Here is a 24,322-nt window from a genome sequence, read left to right as displayed (position 1 = left end):
GAAACTAGCGGTAAAAGCGAAAAACTATAGAATCTACATAACAGAGATACGCGATTTTTTAAACGTTTTTTTCCGGCATTAAAAGGGTTAAAATAACTTTTTGACTACGTTACCATAATACGATAGACCTGACTATGTAGTGACTGATTTTTTTAGAAATTTGATCTAAAAATTCCAACTTCGGATACGATTTAATAGAAACAAAATCTTAAAAAATTATCCCACAAAATAGACTTCGATTATCATCAAATTTCATCGTTCATTTTCGGGTTCTGTGAAAGTCCTATTCAAGTTCTGTTATTATATTATTATAGGCTAGTTGCTAGACAGAACTGAAATAATAACAGAACTTAAAAATAACATTCAAATAATGTTTGAAATTTGAAGAATTGTTCAAATTCTCTGAAACAACCCGTCCCAAGTCATCTACAAATATTCAATTTTTCAAGTTATGTTTGAAGTATCAATTCTAATAACATTAATTTTTAAGGCGATGCCATACGTAGTATTTAAAAATCATGTGTTTTTGGTTTGAAAATTTGGTCGCCTAGAAATGTTTCAGATGCTTTAATTAAATACTGCGAGTAGAATACATCTTGGATTTTGAAATAATCGTCAGAGTAGAAAAGTATTTTTATAAGCCCAGAAAAAAATAATGTATAATGCCAATGAAAACTGCTTTAAAGTTCAAAATCTCCTACTAACAAACCCATTTTCGCTTACGATTTACTACGATATTTTATTACGATAATGTGGAAAATTAAGTTATTTACAAAATGATTGAAAAAAAATTAAATATTTATGCCTGAACATCCACAAAATAAAATAAGAGGCACTTTTTGGCCATGTTTTTTTCTTTGCATAAATCAAAACAGGCGGATGGTGTTAAGCGGGAATTTAAACCTTATCGCCATCTACGTAAGGGTTGTTATTGATAGGGGCTCAATGTAAAATATTACACGACGTAGTGCATCGCCTTAATCTCTTTCATCCAGATTTTTATTCTTGATTTGTAATCATTCAAATCGATTTATATCTGGGGAAAAAATGTTGTGGACTTTTGTCGCAAAATAAATGTAATTGTTGGCATATGGTTTTATGACGTGGAATGTTTTAAATATGTCATTGTGATTTGATTTGAACAACATAAAAATATAACACTTATTTTGTGTAAAATTACGAGTTTTAAATTAATTTATTTATTAGATCGGTATATGTAAATATGACAAACCGCAAAGAGATTTCTACTATAAAATTAAAGTTTGTAAGAATAAATTTTTAAGCTGTGGACTTTTTATAACATAATCATATATTCTTTGGCAATGAGTTTTATAAAGGTATAAGGGTACTTACGGAGGTGGAGGAACATTTACTTTTTGGGATGCACTCGGATTGCACTGTAGTTGTGGTATTAGAAAAAAAACTTTATTATTGCGATGCGTTAAGATGATTTTAATTTCTATGCGATGCGTTTTTGGGTAATAATGTTCACCTCGCGTCACGGCTGTTGGTTTTTGACTGACTGATTCCCGGACAAAGAGGAGAGGTATGAAGGAGAGGAAAACGGGGTTCAGGAACAAAATTCATTGCCATAAACAATTCGCAATGACACGACAATTAGCCATTATTTGGCGTAAACATATTATATTCTATATTCTATTCCTATCCTATTCTATTCCTACAAAAAATCAGGTCGCTAATAAGAAAGTTATTAGAATTGTTGGATCAAACAGCTTACCTGAACATTCTCGTCTTAGTGGAGGTCTTTTAGGAATCGTTGAAATGTGAGTTAGATTCAAAACCTTACCGCTTGTACTGCGAGTTTCCGGACACGGTGTATTTTGAAAAATATTCTGCGGCGATAAAAAAACAACACGCACGCAACTTTTTATCGGTAGTTGAAAAGGAAATATTCGATAAGGGAAAATATTTTACAATGTATTCTTAGTTTTATATTACGGTGTTGTATTTTATGAACAATGGAGGTTATTTGCTTTTTTTTACGAATATCGCACAAGAGTCCCAACAGCTCTCAACCGTATAGACCCAGTGAGAAAATGGCATCTTTAATTGGGGTATATTGTGAGGCTTAAAGTAGTGGTGAGGGGAAGGCGATGGGGGAGATGAAGGTGGGGGAGTACCTGGCTTTAGATATCTTGTCACCAAATATGGCTAAAGCCATTTCAAGATACGTTTCAATTCTGAATGGTGGTCTTATACCAGGTAGATACTGAGAGTATCTTCCACGCTGGAATATGCCGAATCATCAATAAAATTTAATTGCGACCTTCGGATTGCTAGTCGATTGATTACCTTGCCTTACGCCTCGACTACGGAGGCTGTCACGGATGCGTTCTTGGTACATACACGGATTATTTTGTTTAGAAAAAATATTGTAAACAAGCTAGAAAACCGTTTTTATTTGAATGAATGCGAGGAAGCGTACAGGGTGTACAACTAGATATGCACGGTTATCGAGGGTGCACGGATTATTTACAGTACAAAGTATGTTGTAAACAGACTACAGCACCATTAGTACTCGAATGATTACGGGAGAAGTATTCAAGAAGGCTACCTCGTGCACCGTAGCGATGGACTGCGAGAGATGGTTGCTTTTAAATGACCATTTATTAATGGTTTGAAGAGAGTCGAGAGTGAAACTGTCAACATAGAAACATAGCGATGGACTGCTAGAGATGTTTGCGTTTAACTGACTATTTATTACTGGTTAGTCGAGAGTCGAGAGTGAAACTGCTAGAGATGTTTGCTTTTAAATGACTATTTATTAATGGTTAGACGAGCGTCGAGAGTTAAACTGTCAACATAATAACTTAGCGATGGACTGCTAGAGATGTTTGCTTTTAACTGACTATTTATTAATGGTTTAGTCGAAGGTCGAGAGTTAAACTGTCAACATAATAACTTAGCGATGGACTGCTAGAGATGTTTGCTTTTAACTGACTATTTATTAATGGTTTAGTCGAAGGTCGAGAGTTAAACTGTCAACATAATAACTTAGCGATGGACTGCTAGAGATGTTTGCTTTTAACTGACTATTTATTAATGGTTAGCTAAGGTCGAGAGTTAAACTGTCAACATAATAACATAGCGATTAACTGCTAGAGATGTTTGCTTTTAACTGAATATTTATCAATGGTTATTCGAGAGTCTAGAGTGAAACTGTTAACATAATAAAATAACATTACACTATATATTTAGTTAATAATAATTAGTATTAAATTATAGACATTGCGATATTTTTATATACTTACATTAATTATCATTCGACGATCTCTGTGGTCGAAGGGTAAGGCTATCGACTAGCAAGCAGGAGGTGGCTGGTTCAAATCCCGGTGTTCGGAATTAAATTTTATTTTAAAGAAGAAGAAGATTATACTTATTAGTATTAGATTATACTTACTAGATTTATTGATCTAAACGAAACATGAAATAAAACATAACGATCACAATTAGGAATCAAACTATCTGTATTCTTACAGGAACAGATGTCTTAAACCACTAGACTATAAGGACCTATTATATATAATATGATATTATATTTCAAATTCAGAATCACCAATATATCTGGCAACTAATTTTTCCCATGTATCGGACCCAAACCAATATCTGAACATGGATTTGGTGAAGCTCCTTCCGGAAACACCTTGCATAGTTATATATTATCTGGTTGAAAACTTTTGGAGTTTTTCTGGTCTACTTTACAGAAGCACTTTAATCGCGGTTAGAATCGCTTAGAATTGCCAGCAGTTCGCGCCATTCTCATTTACAAAACCGCTAAATTAAAGAAATGGTGCACAAGGAATAACGATTAAGATTATGAGAACAATCTAAAATCGTGAGTAACCATTTTATGCATATGGTGGAGGTAGGGTTTTTGGAATTACATATTACAATTACTCCTTATGCAACTTAACCTCTCGCATTCTTATGTTTTTTAATAATTTAAATCAATTAGTCAACTATTAACAGGTTTATTGATATTAAATCATAAAGGGGGCATGTCTGCGGGAAATTTGTCTATCTTTGGAACAAATTGATCAAATATTTTTAAATGTCGAATTCATTGGCCTTTCTGGGGCCAATGAATCTGAGGGCTTGAACCTTTAAAGTTTGTATGTTTGTAGTTTGTTTAGATCACACTTCTAGGGATTATATATTCATTGGACTGTTAGTGTGCCTCAATTCATGTTCTCTAGTCAGTGGCGACGCGTGTGAAAGTTTAAAAAAAAATGTGTTTGTATATTTGTAATAGAAAAATGTGGGATCTTATAACATAATGATATCTTGTACTTTTAATTGAAAATAAACTCAGGAATAACTGGTTAACATCTGTTGTTACGTCCACTGTATACTTATTGGGCATGCTACTTTCAGATCGAGCCGCGCGCCTTGTAGAGCGATCCCGACAGTTCTAGAAGTTCTGGAAGTCCGGCGTGTTCTCGTTCAAGTTTCCAGGCTGTAATGCGCGCATACCTATATACTTGACTGTATTATAATGATAATGTCAACTTGTTTTTCTACTTCTCTCTTCGAGGTTTTAAAAATAAAATACTTAAGCTTCAATGAAGATTTTAGTTAATCAGAAACAAAGATCATGCATATAAATATTGAGAATACATCGAATAGAACATTAATAAAGCGCCATTATTATTTTGTCTTCCATTAGAATGCGTCAGTGATTATTTTGTCAAGATGGCTGCCATCTCCGCCGCACTTTTCCCGCGAGTTTCTGGAAGAATGGCGTACGTGAAGAAAAGACCAAACGCGCAAACGGATGAGAAAAAGAAGAATACCACGTGATCTCCAAAACCCTGGAACACAAAAAAAACAATATTAATTTTGAAAGAGATTTGATTAATTTTATTTCATATCAAAGAAATCGTTAAATTATTAAAAAACGTTAAAGAGTATACTTTGAAAGAATTGAAAAAAGGGGAAAAATTTATTGTGCCATTTTTTCGGTCAATTGTTAAACTGTCAAAATAATGAGATAAGCAATTAAGGCCATGCACTACGTCGTATAATATTTTAAATTTAGCCGCTATCAATAACAACCCTTACGTAGATGGCGATAAGGTTTAAATTCCCGCTTAACACCATCCGCCTGTTTTGATTTATGCAAGAAAAAAACATGGCAAAAAAGTGCCTTTTATTTTATTTTGTGGATGTTCAGGCATAAATATTTATTTTTTTTCCGATCATTTTATAAATAACTTAATTTGCCACACTATACAATAAAATTATAACCGAAAATGGGTTCGTAAGTAGGAGATTTTGAACTTAAAAGCAGTTTTCATAGGCCTATACATTATTTTTTTCTGGGCTTATAAAAAGACTCTGGGCTTATAAAATACTCGATTATTTGAAAGGCCAAGATGTATTCTACTCGCAGTATTTAATTAAAGCATCTGAAACATTTCTAGGCGACTAAATTTTCAAACCAAAAACACATGATTTTGCATTACTACGTAGTGCATCGCCTTAATGAAATTTTATCGTCAAACCTGTATGAAAAGGACGGGTCGTTCCACAGAATTTATACAATTCATCAAATTTGAGTCAAAATTCATTATTTCATCGGCCGGTTGCTTCACAGTTCTTTAATATAATTTGAATGGGACTTTCTAAGAACTTGAATTTTTACTTAAAAGTTTGATGAAATGTTATAATTTCAAAGTTCAAAATCAAGTTATGAGAAAGTCTTAATCGAGTTCTGTTATTATTTTAGTTATGTGCAACATCTGGTTAAAAACGATGTGATAACACAGAACCTTTACAGAACTTGAAAATGAACATTGAAATTTGATGAATTGTTCGAATTCTGTAAAACAATTTGCCATCAGAGTTCACAGGTTATATTAAAGAAGGAAGGTGGATATTGAATATTGATGTTACCTCAACTGCCATGTGGAAGAACTGTAGTAAGATGAACGAGGTTCCCCAGATCACTATGGCTATTAAGGACCCTGCAACTCCGCGGGTCTGCAAGGAAATAAACACACGTTAGAATTACAAAGGACCATTTGCATAGTATCCTTAGTATAAATGAACACTTTGCCTTGTGAAGGCAAAGATAAATAATAGCGTTAGTGACCGTTATTGAACCACATTGCAATGTAAACCAGAAAAAATAAAATTATCTACAATGCACACTTATTACAAAAACACGTTACATTGTCACTGATCACACTTTTGACGTATCGCTTGTTACCGTGCTGCTGGAACGAGACGGAGTGCGTATTACATGACCTGGGGGTCTAGCACGATCCAATATCAATTTGTTATATCAAGTTATCAAACTTAACAAGATCGAAATCGATAGGCTCAATTTTCGACTATCTTATACCAAATTCCCTAGCACGGTAGCGCTGTTTATAGCCGAACAGATACAGATATTGACATGATACATACATTATCGCTCAATTTTTTTTGTTCGATATTCGATAAGAAAAAGACTCAAGTAATTCTTGCTCGATGTTTGACTGAAATATACAATTTGAATGAGCGTCTTGGTGGTATATCTACGGCGTCTTGTGCCGAGCTGCTTGAGCGTGTAGACGCAGCATGTTATACATAGTGTGTACATAGTTTATGGTTTGACATTCCTAAACGTCAAACGGCTACGTAAATATTAAAAAAATAAATAAATTGACGATTTCGAATTGAATTATTAATTTTATTGGAACTCTGCAAGCTGGAACGGAATGAATTAATCGCGTCTTAGATGAATGAATTGAGTCCATGAATCTTTTATATGATTTCAAATCTAAGAGCTTCGTTAATTCACCTCTATTCGTTAAAAAGGCAGTCGTTTTGTTGTGTATATTGACAGTTAACTCAAAACCTTGGAGGCCGCGCTAAAAGCAAAGGCTTTGTCTACCGACTGTCGGAATCATACTCTGACCGTGCTCGCAAATATCGCTAAATGTTCATAGATGACGAATTTTGTCAATATCGTTTTAATATAAGGTTTTATCGATCGAGCGAGAAACCCTGCTAGGCAGTACCCAACTGTAAGTGTAACAAAATGATATCTACATTTTAGCACCGAACATGGACCAATGGTTGGTTAAAATGATACATGCTGATACACCCTGTGTAAATTCAGAACTCACCTCATCAGAGAACAGCTCCATCACAGTGACGTACGTGACGGAGCCAAGTCCTATGAAATGAGAGAAGACGGTGGCAGAAAGGATGATGATCGGGATCCATCCCAAGAAGGATCCTGGTGCTGATGTATCCATTCCCTTTGTCCGGAGGTACTGGAACGTTCCCAGCATGGCCATCCCGGTGGAAAGGAGAGTGCAGGATATTGCGAGGAGAAGCTAATCAAACAAATAAAGATACATAACTAGTAGTTCTGTGAACAATAAAAACCAAAATTTCCTCTGAAATCATAAGATTTGTAAGTAAATATATTATTACCTACGTTGTTAATTATCAACGAAATTATATTTAATGTGACATTTAAAAAAATTCAAATAAGGAATTTACAATGTGTCCAAAGAAACGTCAATATCTCAGTGACAATTATTTTTTTCAAATTTTTTCAGGCAAGTAGGTATTACAGTACCCATCATAATATTTAAAAAAATCAAATAAGAAAGTCCAAATAAACATTACGATTTCACATTTAAAAAATAATCTTAATTAACTATTAAAATGGCCACCATACTGAAACGGAAACCGACCGTACAAACAAATTTGTAGACAGACAAAATGCAAAACGATCGATTCTGAATTATATAATATAACCCCTTGAACGCTTTAAGTTTTAAGCTCATAAAAATAAAATAAAAAATCTCGGTGTTTCTTCAAAGCTTAAGTAGCTACAATTTTTTAAACGAGCTTTTCTTTATAAGCTTATTTATTATTATTTCTTATACGTTAACCCCACGCACAAGGCCCCGAGGAAAATTATTTCCCTCGAGGCCTATGTAATCTTTGGGCAAGCTATGTGGAGGGTCTTTTGAAGAAAGAGAAGTTCAGGGAAGGAAAAATGTATGAGGGAGGGATAAGATACTTCATTTTGGGTAGGTACCTATGATATGTTTCCTTGTAATGTCTACTAAGTGGTATGTTTATTCTTTAATTACCCGGTGACGTGTGTAGTATATAGGTGTGTGTGTGTGTAATGTATGTGTGAGTGTTTGTGTGTCTGTATGTATGCACATTGAACAGTTTAAATTATTGACATGATGCCACGTTTAAATTTGGGCAGTGAATCTGAAAAAATATCAATGTTAGAGTTTAGACAAATATTATTTAGAGCATGAAGAGCTCGGATAATTGGCGAATTAGATGCTGCATTTGTTTTTTATTTGTCTTCTTTTTGAACGATTGTAACGGAGCACGAGTAAAAAATAAAACAGATATTAATTATTTCTAATGAACGTTTTACTAAAATCTCAAATGTTTCGATCTTTACAGATGTAAGTTATTTATTTTTTAGATTTATAAAAACAAGACCTTACTATTACAATATTTTATGTAAAAAGGTTTGAAAATTTTATAAAACGTTTTTCAACTAAAAAATTAGGCGTAAGCATCAGTGTTTATTATTTTAAATGCTGAGTTAGTAATTTCCCGAGGGATCCCTCTAGAAACATTTGAGATTTCAGTAAAAATTTCTTGAGAAATAATGCAAATAAACCCCACGGAAAGATCGATTTTCTAGGCGTGCTAGGGCAAAGTCGACTGTAGGTCTGTCCATTATGCCAGACCGCACGCCGAATATTGCTTTTACACGACTTCATCACTTATGTCGGAAAGATACCGACTTTTTTTGTAGATAATATGATATGAGATATCGCAAATTCAACCCCAGGTCTGTCGAATACACCAGGGCCGAGCGTCGCAAATTATTGTGCGCGGCTTTTGCACTTACGTCGTATTAGATTCTGGCTTTATTTAGGGTTTTGTTTCATCTGAATGTGTTTTGGTGTAAACGATTCGACGGCGGTTTGTAATCTGGCGTTAATCTTAAATTCTTACCCTCCTCGGCAATCTGTCAGCAATGAGGGGAGGGAGCAAGCTGCCTGCGACCATCAGCCCTCCGTACAGAAGGGATGCTGAGAAAGGAGAGATATCAGCTCCGGACCTGCTGATAATCCCGCTGGCGTAGGACAGGACTGCAAACACTCCGCTGAATGTCTGTATTGAGAACAAGGCCATACCGTATATTAGGCCTTTCCTCGCTGCGGAGCTTTTGACTAAAAGACAAAATGAAAACAATTAAAATTATCGTTGAAGATGAAGATACTACTAACAAATCTCAACGAAACATTTATTTTTAATTTTTTTTAATTTTTTTATTGTGATGTACTTTTTTATTTTTTAATGTGTTTTTTTTGTACACTATTTTATCTTACTTAAATCCTACAAAACTGATCAATCAGTTTGATAGTAAGAAATCTCTCACTTTTCCTATTTATTTGCTTATAATAATATATTTAAATCTCAACTTGATATCTTGATGCGTAATACATAATATTTACTTAATAGTATATATCTTATATTAAAATACTTACTAATTATTATAATGCTTATGATCACAATGTACGATAGTAATTGTTTTATTTTTAACAATGGTTAACAGTTCTAGGTATATTTCACAATATACATGAACCAGAACATTAAATCATATTTGACGATCTCACATTGCAAATTCAGAATTAACAATATCACCTTCAACAACTTTTTTTTCATGTTTTTGGCCGCTACTATTTTAGAAACAATATCAAATTACCATTCAGATTTTTAACATGTTTTTCTCAAATGTCTCAGACCTCTTCCACATTGACTTTCTTGTTATAAATTTTCCTTTCTATGTTCAACATGCCCAAGCCATCGAAGCGATGATAAAATAAATATTTTAATAAATCTTACAGAATTGTTTTAAAGATGCTGGTTTCACAGCACCTGCTTGCTCCCTTTTAATTCTTTGAATAGCATCTCTGGCGTGGGTCCCCCTTTTCCCGAGAAGCCACTTCAGTACCACCATTGCTTTCTGAAATAAGATAACCAATGTCATTTAAACTCTCCCTTATACCTAGATAGCATGCAGTTAGCAATGTTTTCTCAGAAGTAGTAGATGTATTTAACTGCACGGAATATAGTAATTAGAAGGCTATAATTCACACCTCAATCACAATAATCAATGTTAGGCATGATAATATTCTTATTTTACTATATCTTAACTATTTACTCTTGATATATTATGGTGTTAGCTATCATATGTATTATTTTATTAAAAAATATAATTTCTAATTGAAAAGTTTGATAGAATCGCTGACAGCCCTGAATTAGGCTTGCGATACTTGTCCAGCTATTCCAAGTAGAATTAATTTTGAAGGTAACGATAAACTCACTACTAATTACTCTATTATCATAGACATATGAGTATTAGGTAGACCTGCCCTAAGTGATTAAAAGCGTATTATCCCCACTCCCCATACCGGTTCCATTGAGCCGGCTGGGCTCGCGTACGGCCTCAAGTGATATTTGAAAACGTGACGTCATCATTCTTGTGCGAACTATGGTCGAGGCATCATCGGTTCATTTTACGAAATAACACGGCAAAATGTTTACTTGTACTATGAAAACTGGTAAAAATAGATGCGAAAAAAGAGAATAAACCCAATTGTCGTATTACATTCCATATATAAGCATTATTTTATTTTATTTTAAGCATATTCACATCTTATAATATGAATCAGTTGTTACTATCACATCGAGAAACGTCTGGACGCGAAACACAAAGCTGGTTGGTTGCTGGGAAGTAAATTATGAACATTTATAAAAGTGTCTTAACTAAATACTCTGAAACTAACTACGACTCTGAATATAGAAGCTGCCTTACTTTGCCGAATTTGGACTTTGCAAATTTGTTCATAACGTGGCGAGTAATTTGCGCTCCCATGTAAAAATGTCTATTCATTCAAAGCAGATTTTACTTTTAAGAAGTAAATGGTGATATTATAATGCGAGATGCCTATTTACTGTCAGATTGATTTATTGACGAATCACAGTCATCTTCACTCCCTTCGTTCTTCAACAGTTGATTTTACCCCTCGCCTTTATCTTCTCGTCTATTAATTCCTATGTCTGTGTCTATTATAATATTTCGCTAGATTATACATGTTAACAAGTCACTTTTTTATATCTGTTCAAATATAATATTCTCTGTTATTATAACATACTATGCCTTAATAGAATTTATTTTATATTAATTACTATTCATTATCATAAACACCTCATACCTCGATTTATGTCAGGTCTTATACAAACCTAGTATTCATTCAACTATTATTACACTAGTAGACATTTATTTTAATTACGTATTTTCTCACTGTACTTCTATTAACATCTGTATCACTTGCAATAATATTTTTGTGTACACATTACTTGTTCTGTAATTTATTACTAATATTCTACTGTGTACCACTGTATGCTTATTATCCAATGTATCACTCTATTGTAAAAGCCATTTTATGGCGTTTAAATAAATAAATAATATTTTATTTATAAAGTGTTATTTAAAAAAAAAATCTTTTAATTATTTATTTTTGGTATTTCATAACGACCCGCGTGGGAATGACCATACTGTTAACCGAAACAACCAAAGCGTCTATGACGTCACGCGTACATCGTCAAATTTAGATCGTTTTGGCGGGCTTTGAAAAATGAAAGCTTTGATCATTATTTGAACTACGATAACTACATTATTTATACTCAAATATTAGTTTTTAAGTTTTGATTTTTTTAATTGGTACAATATTTTTTACATTTCAAAGTTTTCCAGTAATGTTTGCCTCACTGGGTGACTTGCTCGTGCTAAGGCCTTCATTTTATAATATGAAAATATAATCTACATAATACATTAAAAGAGAAAATAATACATTTAAAATATAATCTTGTGTGTTTGTGAGTGATGTGTGTTTATATTGGTTTTGTGTGTTACGTGTAGGTTTTATATTTATTTTATGCTATGACATTTTGGTAATATTGTCTTTTTTGTTCTTTAATCCATTTTTTAATTTTGTGTGTGAATTTATTTTTATTTTCCTCAATTTTAATTTCAAGTTTTACACTGTTGAAAGCTTTTATAGCATGGTATTGGTAGTGTCTTTGTCCAAAGCTTGAATTTACTGTCGGAGTTTTTAAGTTTTCTTTGTACGCTTGTCTAACTGGTCTGTTAGTGTTATTTTGTGTATGTTGAAATTTTTTTTTGTCAAATATGTAGTTTAGTGGTGTTTTAAAGTATAATTGGCGTATATCTAGTACGTCACAGCTGTTGAATATTTGGTCTGTATCAGTTAGTCTATGTTTTTTTAGTATTACCTTTAAGATCGTTTTCTGTGCGGTTTCTATGTAATTGATAGCCGAGTTTGTTGCTCCTCCCCAAGCAATAATTCCATATTCTATTATTGATTGGCCAAGTGCAAAATATATCGTTTTCAATTGTTTTATTTTATATATGTTTGGGAAAATGTGTATTGTTTTGAGAAGTTTATTTGTGATTTGTTGATGTGAGGTATCCATCTAAAGTTATGGGCAATTACGATTCCAAGATACTTTATTTGTTCTGTTTTTTCTACAGGTGGGCAATCGCAGATGTTGGTGTTTAAACATTCGTGTATTTTTATGGTGTTTGTGTTGTTTTTTGTCTGTCCCGTGCTATTTATACTGTATGCTGTGAATTTTGTCTTTGATATGTTAAGTGTAAATATGTTTGAATATTTTTATTTATTTGTTTTAATCCTTATGGTTTTTACTTTTCCGACGGATCTTGTAACATCAGATCTCTTTTGGATTGTTGGATGACTTTTATGAAATAAGTATTTGGCAAAAATCACCACATAATTTTTTTAACAAAAATCTGAAAAAATATTAAAAAAGAGTAGTCTTGACAGACGCCATGGATTAAATGACTCCTAGAAGTTGACATACAATCGATAATCACATAAAAAGAGATAACTGAATACAATAATCATCTAACCTCGTCTCTTTCGTTGAGTACAAGATAAGCAGGTGACTCCGGCATAAACCACCAGGAGGGGAAGAAGATGATGCAACAGATCAGATATATATTGATACAGGTATAGTAGGGTAACAAAGCCCCCAGGATATAGGCGCTTAAGATTCCCACAGTAAATCCCATCACCATCAGACCCCCTGAAAAAACAGACAAGTTTAAAAAATAAAATCAATATTTCTTACTCAATTCTTCTTCTAGGTAGATTTTTGCGTAATCACTAGAAATTTACATAAAACAGGCCTAAATTTAGTCAGTGATGTGCAGTTTATTAGTAACAGCCTGGTAGATCCCGTCAGTTTTACTCTGGAGAAATGTCCAGCGTTTATAATCGATACGTTGCTTGAATTGGCTTTAGCCATGTATCTTAAAAAGTTAATTTCTTGCAACCAACCCGAAGTGTTTTTTTTATCCCTCTACCTAAATTTTAAGAATTCCTTGTATACGCAAATGAACCGGTCTCAAAATGCCCTTAGTTTATAGAAATGGTCCTGTACCAAAAAATTCAGTTGAAAAAATAATAATGTTCATGTTCCTTCCATTCAAGGTTCCCTAGTATGCATTATTGTAACAATCATACTATGGTTGCAGGCTATAATTCTGTTATAAATAGATTACCCACCACTGGTAACTCGTAAGCAGTGTTGGCTTATGTATTTTATATGCCTCTATAGAAATATAAATTTGTACTGATTATACATTTTAGCAGTATATATTTTGACGAGGAAAGTCTTTTTGTTCTTGTTTCTTCTTGTGTAATCTTTTTTGTTTTTTACTTTTTTTTCTTTCTTCCATATCTGACTTGTCAGTAACTTTCATGCGTATAAATTAATTGTGCCGTTAATTATAAATAAATAATAATTCAATGGGACTACACCAAAGTTACAAAAATAGAAATTTCAATCTCTTGCAAATCTTATCGAAATCAGTTAGAAACGATAATTATATTATTTTAAAAATACATATAAAAAGTACACCTACCTAGAGAAGCTTTAAGATTTGGAGATGCAACCTCATTATTGTAAATGGACACAACAGTAACAGACCCGGCTCCTCCAAAGCCAGAAATAAACCTGGCCACAAGTATTATCCAGAAATTCTCGGTCATTGACATAATCCCCCAGTTTAGCTGCGAAAACCAGATACATTTTCACAAAATTATTTTAAAATGGGCTATTTATTATACAACTTTGAACAAACTCCTCGTGAACTTCTCACATAAACTTTCTTCTTTAAAACACCCCTTAACTTGAAATGGCATCAAAACACTTCAGTTTTGGAACATACTCCCCTTTTGACTTCTAATAAAGATTATGTCCAAGAGGGAAGATTCTACATGGTTATATATATTTTGAAAATAAAATTTATGTATTTTTTGTCACAATTTTCATTTAATGTTTTTAATTTGAAATATTTTAGAAGTTTCTTATAGTCCGTAAGTAGTGTGGACTTTTCCAAAAAACTGCGATGGACTGAATCCTGAAAAGAATGCCATACCATAATTTAATACTCAAGTGGGTGCCCCAATGGAAGTGACTCAGAGGCAGACCGAAGAAGAGGTGGATAAACTGTGTTGAAGAGGATTGGAGCTGGACGAGAAGGACGGAATACTAGAGGTTCATGGCGAGGAACCGCTGCCAGTGGAGATCAATACATTTTTCGAGGAGGCCAAATCCCTACCTGGGATTTCGTGTCATAGGCCCGGAATATTAGTTGGTCCGTATCCTAGCTATGTGCCACATTCCTCACTCAAATTTAAGCGGGCGAAATCGGCCCTTTAAGCCTTGGTAAGTCATAAAATAGTTCCTATTTTAGACGTCAAGGTGCTAGCAGTAACAAATGTCAAATATGACGTTTACGTGAGTAATTATGTACTCCCATCTCACCAAAATACAACTGACTGATTTATCAGTACGTACTATTATATTCATCGAGCGATGAGGGTTGTTCTTAATCGATTAATTGATAATCGATCTAAAATAGACAAATACTCTGGTAAGGTTTTATAAGAGGATTTTTTCAACGTTTTTACAGTGTTTTCAGCGGTTTGTTAGTCAATTTTTTCAGGAATATTGCATTGTTTCCAACAAAGAAATACCATTTAAAATTAAATCAGCTCCACGCTGATTTTAAGTGAAGAACTTTATCATAAAATGTACTCGTGAATTAATCCCGCGTAAAACATTTGACATTTTAAAAGCTTTCGTTCTCTCTATGCCAGTAGAGAGCACAAATATACCACTCATGTAGACAGTAATTTGGTTTTACATAGAAAAATTAGGCACATTTCTCTATCAAAATCAAGGACAACACGTGTAATATTACTGATATCTAGGCTTCCGATCTATATATAGATTATTTCCTAAGCCGCGCTAAACTCGACATTCCAACCAAGCCTAGCTTTAAATAAACCGATATACCGGGCCATAGTGATGACGATGTGACCTACGCTATCTGTACTACAGAGATAAGAAATTTATCTTGAGTGACGCATCATGTCATGTGTTTACGATAATTTTAACGCGTCTACTACTAACTTGCGTATCAAAAATAATTACTTTTATTGCACGATGGTGTTCACTGAACGTGCTTACTGGGTGATTTATTATGTTTAAATAAAGTGTGTTGCCTAAGATTTATAGCACAGAGAACACATGACAATAATCAAATATTGTAAAAAAAAGTGTATTTAAAAGTGGTGTGCAAATTTTAGTATTTATGATAGGTCTGCAGGTTGTCTCAAAAGTTCAATGACTTAGACAAACAGTCTAGTTAGTAAAAGATTCTGTGTTCAAATCCTTGACGCGAAAAATATTAATTTTACACTAAGGGTTTAATAATTTAAATAGTTTATTTTCTTAAATAGCTGCAAAATTACTTGGTGGTGAAATTTTAATTACATGGAATTGAAATACTTTATATACACTACTTCTAATCAATAATAATCTACATGTTTCAAAGCCAAAATAAAAATTATTTTTTTATTATTCTGACGAAGAAGCCATTGGCTATAAACGTAAAGATTATTATATTGATGGTGCACACAAAGTATTTCATTTTTATATAATTTAAATAGTGTTGAATTATGGAAGGACCATTAAAAAAAGAAAAAAAACATGAAAACAAGTGTAATGAAAGAATTTCATACAAGTATTTCATTTTCATATAATTTCACAAGTGTTGAATTCTGGAAGGACCATTGAAAAAAGGACATGAAAACAAGTGTAACGAAAGAATGTAACAAGAAGAAGGTAATGAGAGAGAAAAGGTGTACATATTATGATTATTAGCGGTGCATAATGATATTAATATAAGCTTTGCTGAAGAATAATTACTGTGGTGGTGTTACTTACAAGAAAGGCTATACCTATTAAATATGAAGCGAATTTTCTTCCTCTTTTGTCAGCTAACAAACCATGGAAAGGCGAAGAGATCAAAGCACCTAGACATGGTGCTCCTCCAATCCATCCTGAAATTAAATTCTTAAAAGTTACTTTTATCGGTGTTTGGGGATGTGGTAAGGAGACAATGAAAGATGCAAGTTGTGATGTCACAGCGTTTATTTTGAGTCCGTTGCACAGTTGTGAGATGACTCCGGACAGATAACGATGACACCAAGTGTAAGCGGCAATGACAGCGACTTGAGGATGTGTTCAGCACTGGGGATGACGTTGAGTCTTTCAGGTACTCCAGTGTGAAACAGGATAGCCGAAGGTATGATTGTCCTGGTCGGCAGATGCGCGGGAGATGCAGGCAGGTGACAATGTCGCGGGGCCGAGGCGCAGACCGGCAAAAGTGTCGCGGAGTCTAGGCGCGTGGGAAGCTCAGGCCAGGGATGATATCCGGGGCCGGGGCGCTGATGTAATCCCGTGGAGTCCATGATAATCTGTAGCCTCTCCTATAAGGTCCGTGCAAACCCGGATGTGGTGAGTAGGTCCATGGCCTGAAGCGGCGCGGTGGAGTAACGGCGGGGCGCGACCAGCCATGTGGCCGGCTGCTCAATAGGCAGTAAGCGGTCACAGAGCTCGCAGCTTGATCACTTGTAAAACTGCTGATTAATGACTAACTGACTGACTAAGTATCTCGATGCGGCCCATTTTTATAGGCGCCCGGTGCGTGGAGAATCTTCGGGCGTGTAGATAGATGCGCCAAATGCTAGTATCGTATCTAGAGAGTTCTAGCTACGATGCGTTTTGCATGGGCGAACATTCCAGAATATTCTAGTAGCATTGCTACACATATATTTTATTATAATTTGAAGCTGAAACGGACCTAAAATCTGCTTTAAACGGGAGCCCTTTAAATGTCAAATAACAAGATAGCCATTTTATAACAACCTTACATTTGAATTTATGGGAAATACCTTAACCTAAAGCAATTGTAAACCATGTAAGATTCTGATCCGACAGATTCTCGTGAGATTCTGTCAAACTTAGATGAGTGAAAATAGACAATGCGTATTGTGTCAATGAACTATGTCCAGTGGACATACTAATTTAATATTTATAAAATGAAACAATAAATAATACCTAAGTGTATTTGAGAAACTGGTCCCCCGGCGAGAATCCCTTCTTGGAACTGAGGAACAGCTATTGAGCTCCAACCAATAGTTTGTCCATATAATAAAGCCAGTATACTACCTAGAAAATACGTAAACATTGGATAAAGTTTAAGATGCTCACGGTGAAATGACTTCTGGTGTATTATGCCATTCCGCATTCAGAAGTCTTGGATTATTCATCATCATCTATCCTGATGACATAAAAACGTGATGGCAAGCCGTTAACCAATAAAATATTAGTCGATTCAGTTTATATCGGAACACGCGTTGATGCAGCTGTCAATTCAATTCAATTCAAATTAGCAATATTAATATAAGTAAGGAATCTGGAACATTGACAAAAGAAGCACGCACAACGTTGCTCTGAAAATTGTAAGTTAACCTGAATAAAATGTGAATGACGTTAGAGCTATTTTTTCAGATGAGAAACGTGAATTATGAATGTGAATGAAGCAAGGAGTGTGTTAAAACCGTAGATAAAAGAAATAAAGGAGGCTATGGCTGAGTTACGACCAAACTGAAAATGGACTAACAATGTGGGGGAGCCAATGAAAGCTTTATATCTAGAAACAAAGACGTGGCGTCACTATTATACATAGGTGCTATTTGTAGCAGCATGGGTGAACGATGTTGGCGACACGTTTTGTGCGCTAGGTTTTGATAATAGTTCATGGCACACTTTCCTTGTTTCTATTTTAAATGGCAATAAGATATTACAGTGAGGTAATGGCAAGCCAGCTTGCTATTTAGTTGAAGTGTAGGAAATGTCTATATTCTTAGATTTAAAAAAACTTAAATACATGCTAACTAACTGCTTCCAACCGAAAATATGGCATCCCCAATTGGGGCACGTTTGGAGGCTGAAGGTAGTGGGGAGGGGAAGAAGACGGGTAAGAGGAAGGTGGGTAGTATATGGATATTCAGACCTGGTCGCCAAACACGACTTAAGCCATTTCAAGCAACGTTTAATTTCTGAATGGTGCTCTTCCACCAGGGCGATACTGAGAGTATCTTCCACTCTGGAACATGCTGCAAGTATACTATATATTATTTTAAATGAATCATTGTAAAATAACACAAATTAATATAATAAAATTTACTTGCGCACGCCGCGATTGGAACCTTCGACCTTCGAAATGTTAGTCGAGAGCATTACCTTTCGACCACGGAGGCCGTCAAAGGAGATTGTCCTTGAAATAACATTGCGTCACGTGATATAACGCCGTGTCATTATTATAAATGCTTAATGTAGGCATATCTCGAGTTGATTATCTTGGGAGCAGTGCCGGATTAGAGATGGATCCCTTTAATTACAAGGTGCTGATTTGGAGGATAACCTACAATCGTTTTTTGATCGGTCGACAATCTACTTATATCTAGTCGTCATTGTCACAAATATTCATTAAAAGTAAATCCTAATTTACTATTTACTTGATTACAACATCATGTAAAATCTTGTTAATTATTGATTATCTATTCCAAAATGAGTTGACAGATTTTATTCTTTATTCAAAATATATTATTTAAATAATATTTAATGTAAAATATATTATTGCACTCTTCGAGGTGTAGTCATTTTAAAGTGCACCTTGAAAACATATAAGTTCAAACCGGCTGAATCTATCTCATTATTTATAAATTAATTAATTAATTTATTTAAACGGCCTGATGGGCTTTTACATATTTTACATGATTTACTGCATAATACAGTGCCAACACAAGGTTTTTATTTTTACTATAACAACAAAATATATAACCAAAAACTTTAAAAAAATTAACTTAATTCATGGTATATATAATTTTCTATTTAGTTGTAAATAATATAAAAAAGAGAAAAAATAAATATACAAGTTTTAAAAGTGCAGATGGTATAAAAATGGTTCCATGATAACTCAACACAGTGACAATTCAACACACATTTAAAAAGTGATATAAAGTCATTAAAAACGATGAAAAAAATTAAAATTTAAACCTAACCAAACCTAACCTAACCTACATAACCCAGTTAATATTTTTTTGTTTCATCACTTTCCATGACTTTATATAACTTTTTAAAGATGTGATGAATTATCATTTTGATGATTTATCCGGTCACCGTTCGGTTTGGTGTAATTATGTTTTGAAAAAATTGTGTACCTTTTGTCTTCATCCAGACTGAAACGTTTTGTTGATTTTAATTTATAATAACATCGATCGCAATCAAACACAGTGGTAGCTCGTGACTTTTGGGTATACTAGAGTGCTAATATTAAAAAAATAACGATACTGATGTTGTAGCTGAAATTTTTTTTTTTTTCAAAAATTCGATTTTTTGTATGATGATTTTCAGAAAACCCGTACGGAGCATGGAAAACTGAAATTTTCTGAAAATCTTCATACAAAAAATTGAATTAAAAATAAAAAATCGTTTCAAGCTACAACTACATAAATAATGCAATTTTTGCTCATCTAAATCTTCCGAGTTTTTAAAAACTCGTCCATCTATCTAGGTAAAATGTGGTTGTGTGTCATTAAGTTTTGGCAAAAAATTGTACCTTTTGTTTTCATCCAGACCGAAACGTTTTTTGAAAAATAATTCAAAATAACATTGTTTGAATCGGAAGTAAACAATCAAAGAACTCACATGTGATTGCTGCCAAAAATTGACGAAACACTGGCGGAGAAGTTTGTATTTTAACTTCCACTGGTTCTTTCTTCAATTCTTTCGTCTCAACTGGAATGTACGTAGCCGACATATTTACTATGAACTAATACAACACTTAAAAATTAAATTTTGAGAAATAAATTAATAAAATTAACTAATTGAGAATGTGGCTACATAATATTTTGCAAGAGCAATTATTATTGCTACTAACTAGTGTTTGGGCTAGAGTGCTCTTATCTACATAAGATTTTGTGTATATTTCAAAATGTATTATTAAATGTTTGAGTATTGAAAAGGCCTTCAGGAGGGTGGTTCAATGTTAAATATTATCAATTTGTATCTATCTGAAACAACTTTATCAATAAAGTAACTAGTACCTTTAAAATGGACTCACTACTCCGGAATGATAAGCAAAAAATCCAGTGAAACTAAACAAATTTTAAAACTGATTTTAATTATTGTAGCAGTATTTTGTTATTGGCAAAGAAGAGGAGTTTAGAAGATTAACAGTTTTGAAAAATAAAGACACGGGAATAATTTACTCTAAGATGAAAAAAATATTCCAAGATTGAAAATATGTTGAGGGATCTAAAAGCATTGCCCTTTGAACGAATTGTGTACGTAAATGTGATAGTTTTTTTTGTTGTTTTTAACATGATAAAAAATTCAGAATTTATGCGAAAACATAATAAACATCAAGACAAATGTAATCGCTCTACTGGAAGAAAAAACGAAAAAAAATTTCCAAAAAAAAACCATAGAACTCATTACTCTACAGTGGTTGTAATATCCTTGATATTAGTGTTCATATGCTCACCCTTAGATTGCACTTGGTTAGTCTATAAGGCTACCCATAGATGGCGGTAGCTGTCGAGAGTAATAGCTTATGTCTTGTGATGTTTTGAACATCCACATAAATAAACGATAAATAATAAACGAACGTGCTCTAAAATTTTTTTTTTTGGGCTAACAGATGGGATTTGTTGACAGACGGGCTAGAAGTGCCATGTTCCCACGGGAAAGGAGCAGAGATCGATGAAACAGTCGAGTCTTGAACTTAGATACGTTCACAGCTCCGAGAAATAAATACAAATCAAAAGTGTTGTGTGAAATTAGAGTTAATTAGTGAATTCAGATGGTGTAAGAAAGCTTTGTTGGTTTTTGAATTAAAGTGAAAGATTATTGAACCAGTGTTTGTGTGAAGTGAAAGTGGTTCGACTCAGTGAGAAAATAATAATAATAATGATTTCGTTAAAACAGAGTGAACGTATATGAAGGCAGCAAGTTTTAATCGGTCTAGGGAGAAATTGATTTGGCGAGATCTATCCACGGAGACCGAAAACCAGAGGATCAAACAAATTATAAACTCGGGTTCGAATCCCAACAGAGATTAGGGAGGTACAAATGTATTTACAGAATTATTTAATTACCCTTTTATAGGCGTAGGGAGGAGGTCGAAAATTAAAGTGATTTAGCTATATAGTGTAACCAGGTAAGCTTCACGCTGAGAATGAGAGATGACTAACTGGGTGAGTTTTTTAATATTATTTATTAAATTTCAGAGGACCCTTTTAAAAGACGGATACAACCGAGGTACAGGAACTAAGTTTACGACACCTGCCGCCCAAATAATGTTATCATTAAAAGGGATGTGCTAGGCGAAATGTCAATCAGCCGTGAGCGAGAGACGAGCCAATGACCTTTTCATATATAGGCCGAGAGGCGCGGTGTACAGTCGGTCAAAGGGGAAGTTTTGCTGGCGTATGCCCTCCCGAATTGAAAGCGATCGGATGCAACCAGACGGAACAAAATGAAAACTTTTCTTCCGTTATTTGACTTTCTAATTTAATACTTTTCATCTATTGTTTGACTTTCTAAGTTACGAATTGGGATGCACAAAAACAAATCTAAAGTCGAAAGAGGGAGATGGTAATCTCCGAAATAAAACTACCAACCGAACAACTTTTCTCAACAGGTACCTTTCGAGAGGTAGGCAGCCTCTTTAAATTAAATGCAAAAATCAAACCAATTATCCGTTTATACCTACCTGAGAGGATAGGTATTCAGTAGGAGTTACCCATACCTAATACACGAGGATGCTAGTAACCTCATAAAATACTTACTAGAACCGAATATTAAAATACAGACAGTCCTCATCCTAAATTTGGCATTTCGAGTAGACCTTACATATATCTCACATGATAATTGGCTGAATGGGTAGGCACACAACCTATCGTTAAAAAGCAGGCTAAATGTCGACAAGATCGTCGTGTGTTATCTATGTATTGACCTAGAAAGGGATGTAAATCCCCGACGGCGAGGGAGTTACAACGTTTTCTAGAGGTGGCACGTAACTTAGGACCTTGCGTGTCACATTTTCGCGACTAGATTCGTGACAAGGGATGTCATGGTTTTCCCCTTCTACACTCAGTAAAGTAGATTTTCCTGGAGGTGTATGAGATTGGGGCAATTCTGAAATTGGTGATGAGACCTGGTTTTCTTTATTCTGGCGTGACGGTTGCCGATTTGGAACAAGGGGAGACCCGGCCGGTTGTGATATCCAGACACGCAGATATCGATCGCCTTGCTCAAATTATCATCCATCAGTTTTGTTTGGTAAGAGGAGGAGTCAATCTTAGCTTGAAAAAAATTCATTTCCTTTCCTCTCCCTCCCCTCCTAAAATATATACATGGATGGCGCCGACAACTAACACCATAAATTTATCGTATGTATATCACATATATAAAATCTAACACTTTATTATACTCACATTACCCTATGACAGGTAGAATCACGTAGCTAGTTTGAAGAGCAGGCGACTTCAGAAAAATAAGGTTTATGAAATGGTTTTAAAACACAGCGATAATGGATTCAACTCACTCTATCTCAAAAGAACCAAGGGATACCACACATACATAGATAACTAGGTTTCTAAACCGAGAAACAAAAAACCAACACAACGTTCGGTGAAGCCTTTTTATACTGAACCGTCACGTGAAATGAGTACGTTCAAGGTCGTACGTCACGTGGACAAACTAGGATGTACACACTTGAAGGGGTGTGTAATAAAGAGAGGAGCAAAGGCTTGTAGAGACGGCAGGGGAGGAATTTTCCATCCCTGCGAACACATATGCAAAGCCTTATGGAAAAGTTACCTATGGGACATTAAAGAAATTTATCGTAGAAAGAAGAGAAGGAAAAGTTTGAAGTAGAAAGGGCGAAATATTACAGTCTACAGCCATGCCAGATATAGACCAAAGTAATTTGTTGAGGACGGTGTTTTTATTAAGAGTTTGAGATAACCCCAGTGACACAGCAGTTGTGAAGATCTTTCAAAGAATACCGACTAGTATAAAAGATAAGAAATTTTTTATTTTTTTATATAAGTATATAATATTGATGTATTTATTGACTCCATTTGTAGAACTACACATAATCTATACCAGCACTTTGTTGAATCTTACACATTAGTTTAATAATGTAATGTAGTTTTAGTGTTTTGTCTTGTATGTACTGTTGTTCTAATTGATATTTTATTTTATGTTACTCGTTTGATAAAATTGTTTCATATTTATTATTTTTTAATATATTCTCATTATACTTGTAATCACAGTTTTGCATTTGTGCATTCATACATTTTGTACCTACTTTATAATGGATTACATCAAAAGCAAAAGCCTATTTAGGACTATAAATATGTAACAACTGTAAACATGCATCTACTATTTCAAGTATAATAAAAAAAATGTTGTTCTTGTTCTTCTCGAGTATTAGCCCAATTATTTGCGCCACTCCAATAAATTGTCCCGGTGAACACGGTTTCTTCACTACCCACGGTCCTGCATTGTGCGCATTGCAACACATTTCTTTAGACTGATTCGTGGATGGTTTGAAAACTCGCTTATCATGGAGAGCATTCATTTCTATGTTCCCGATGGTTATCTACGTCACCGACAACATAGACTATTTTATCTCCTGGCCTGCAGAACTATCTTGCCAATGGTCATGCCTTTAGGGAGAGCAATCTCGCTGTTGAACAGAATCAATTCGGATATC

At 34.2% G+C, this 24,322-nt stretch overlaps 2 protein-coding genes across 2 annotated transcripts; both read right to left on the bottom strand.

Annotated features, from left to right (window-relative positions):
* Window positions 1–4,684: 4,684 nt before the first annotated feature.
* Window positions 4,685–10,029, bottom strand: LOC149410178 (trehalose transporter 1-like protein). The gene is made up of 5 exons (XM_089649032.1): window positions 9,913–10,029; window positions 9,019–9,236; window positions 7,137–7,349; window positions 5,917–6,003; window positions 4,685–4,832 (listed from the first exon to the last, which is right to left on the bottom strand). Exons 1-5 carry the CDS (start codon window positions 10,025–10,027, stop codon window positions 4,701–4,703), a joined length of 765 nt encoding a protein of 254 aa, XP_089505158.1. The 5' UTR covers window positions 10,028–10,029; the 3' UTR covers window positions 4,685–4,700.
* A 2,986-nt stretch (window positions 10,030–13,015) lies between these two features.
* Window positions 13,016–20,470, bottom strand: LOC149410177 (solute carrier family 2, facilitated glucose transporter member 8-like). The gene is made up of 5 exons (XM_089648961.1): window positions 20,245–20,470; window positions 17,590–17,700; window positions 16,414–16,529; window positions 14,042–14,189; window positions 13,016–13,200 (listed from the first exon to the last, which is right to left on the bottom strand). Exons 1-5 carry the CDS (start codon window positions 20,354–20,356, stop codon window positions 13,016–13,018), a joined length of 672 nt encoding a protein of 223 aa, XP_089505087.1. The 5' UTR covers window positions 20,357–20,470.
* Between the last annotated feature and the right edge of the window lie 3,852 nt (window positions 20,471–24,322).

This window comes from Hesperophylax consimilis, chromosome 28 (assembly GCF_061612785.1).
Source record: "Hesperophylax consimilis isolate HC1 chromosome 28, BYU_Hcon_1.0, whole genome shotgun sequence".
Lineage (NCBI taxonomy): Eukaryota > Metazoa > Arthropoda > Insecta > Trichoptera > Limnephilidae > Hesperophylax > Hesperophylax consimilis.
Note: the sequence above shows the minus strand (reverse complement) of the source record. Positions and strands in the feature narration are given on the sequence as shown.

Bases quoted from the DNA above. Each gene is read 5' to 3' on its own strand.
- LOC149410177 (XM_089648961.1), bottom strand. From the start codon at position 20,356: ATGTCGGCTACGTACATTCCAGTTGAGACGAAAGAATTGAAGAAAGAA. The intron at 17,701-20,244 runs GTGAGTTCTTTG...CGTATTTTCTAG, and splicing joins ATTTTTGGCAGCAATCACAT to GTAGTATACTGGCTTTATTA. The intron at 13,201-14,041 runs GTAGGTGTACTT...CTGTTTTTTCAG, and splicing joins AAATCTTAAAGCTTCTCTAG to GGGGTCTGATGGTGATGGGA.
- LOC149410178 (XM_089649032.1), bottom strand. From the start codon at position 10,027: ATGGTGGTACTGAAGTGGCTTCTCGGGAAAAGGGGGACCCACGCCAGA. The intron at 9,237-9,912 runs GTAAGATTTATT...TTTGTCTTTTAG, and splicing joins AGCATCTTTAAAACAATTCT to TCAAAAGCTCCGCAGCGAGG. The intron at 7,350-9,018 runs GTAAGAATTTAA...TTGTTTGATTAG, and splicing joins CTGACAGATTGCCGAGGAGG to CTTCTCCTCGCAATATCCTG.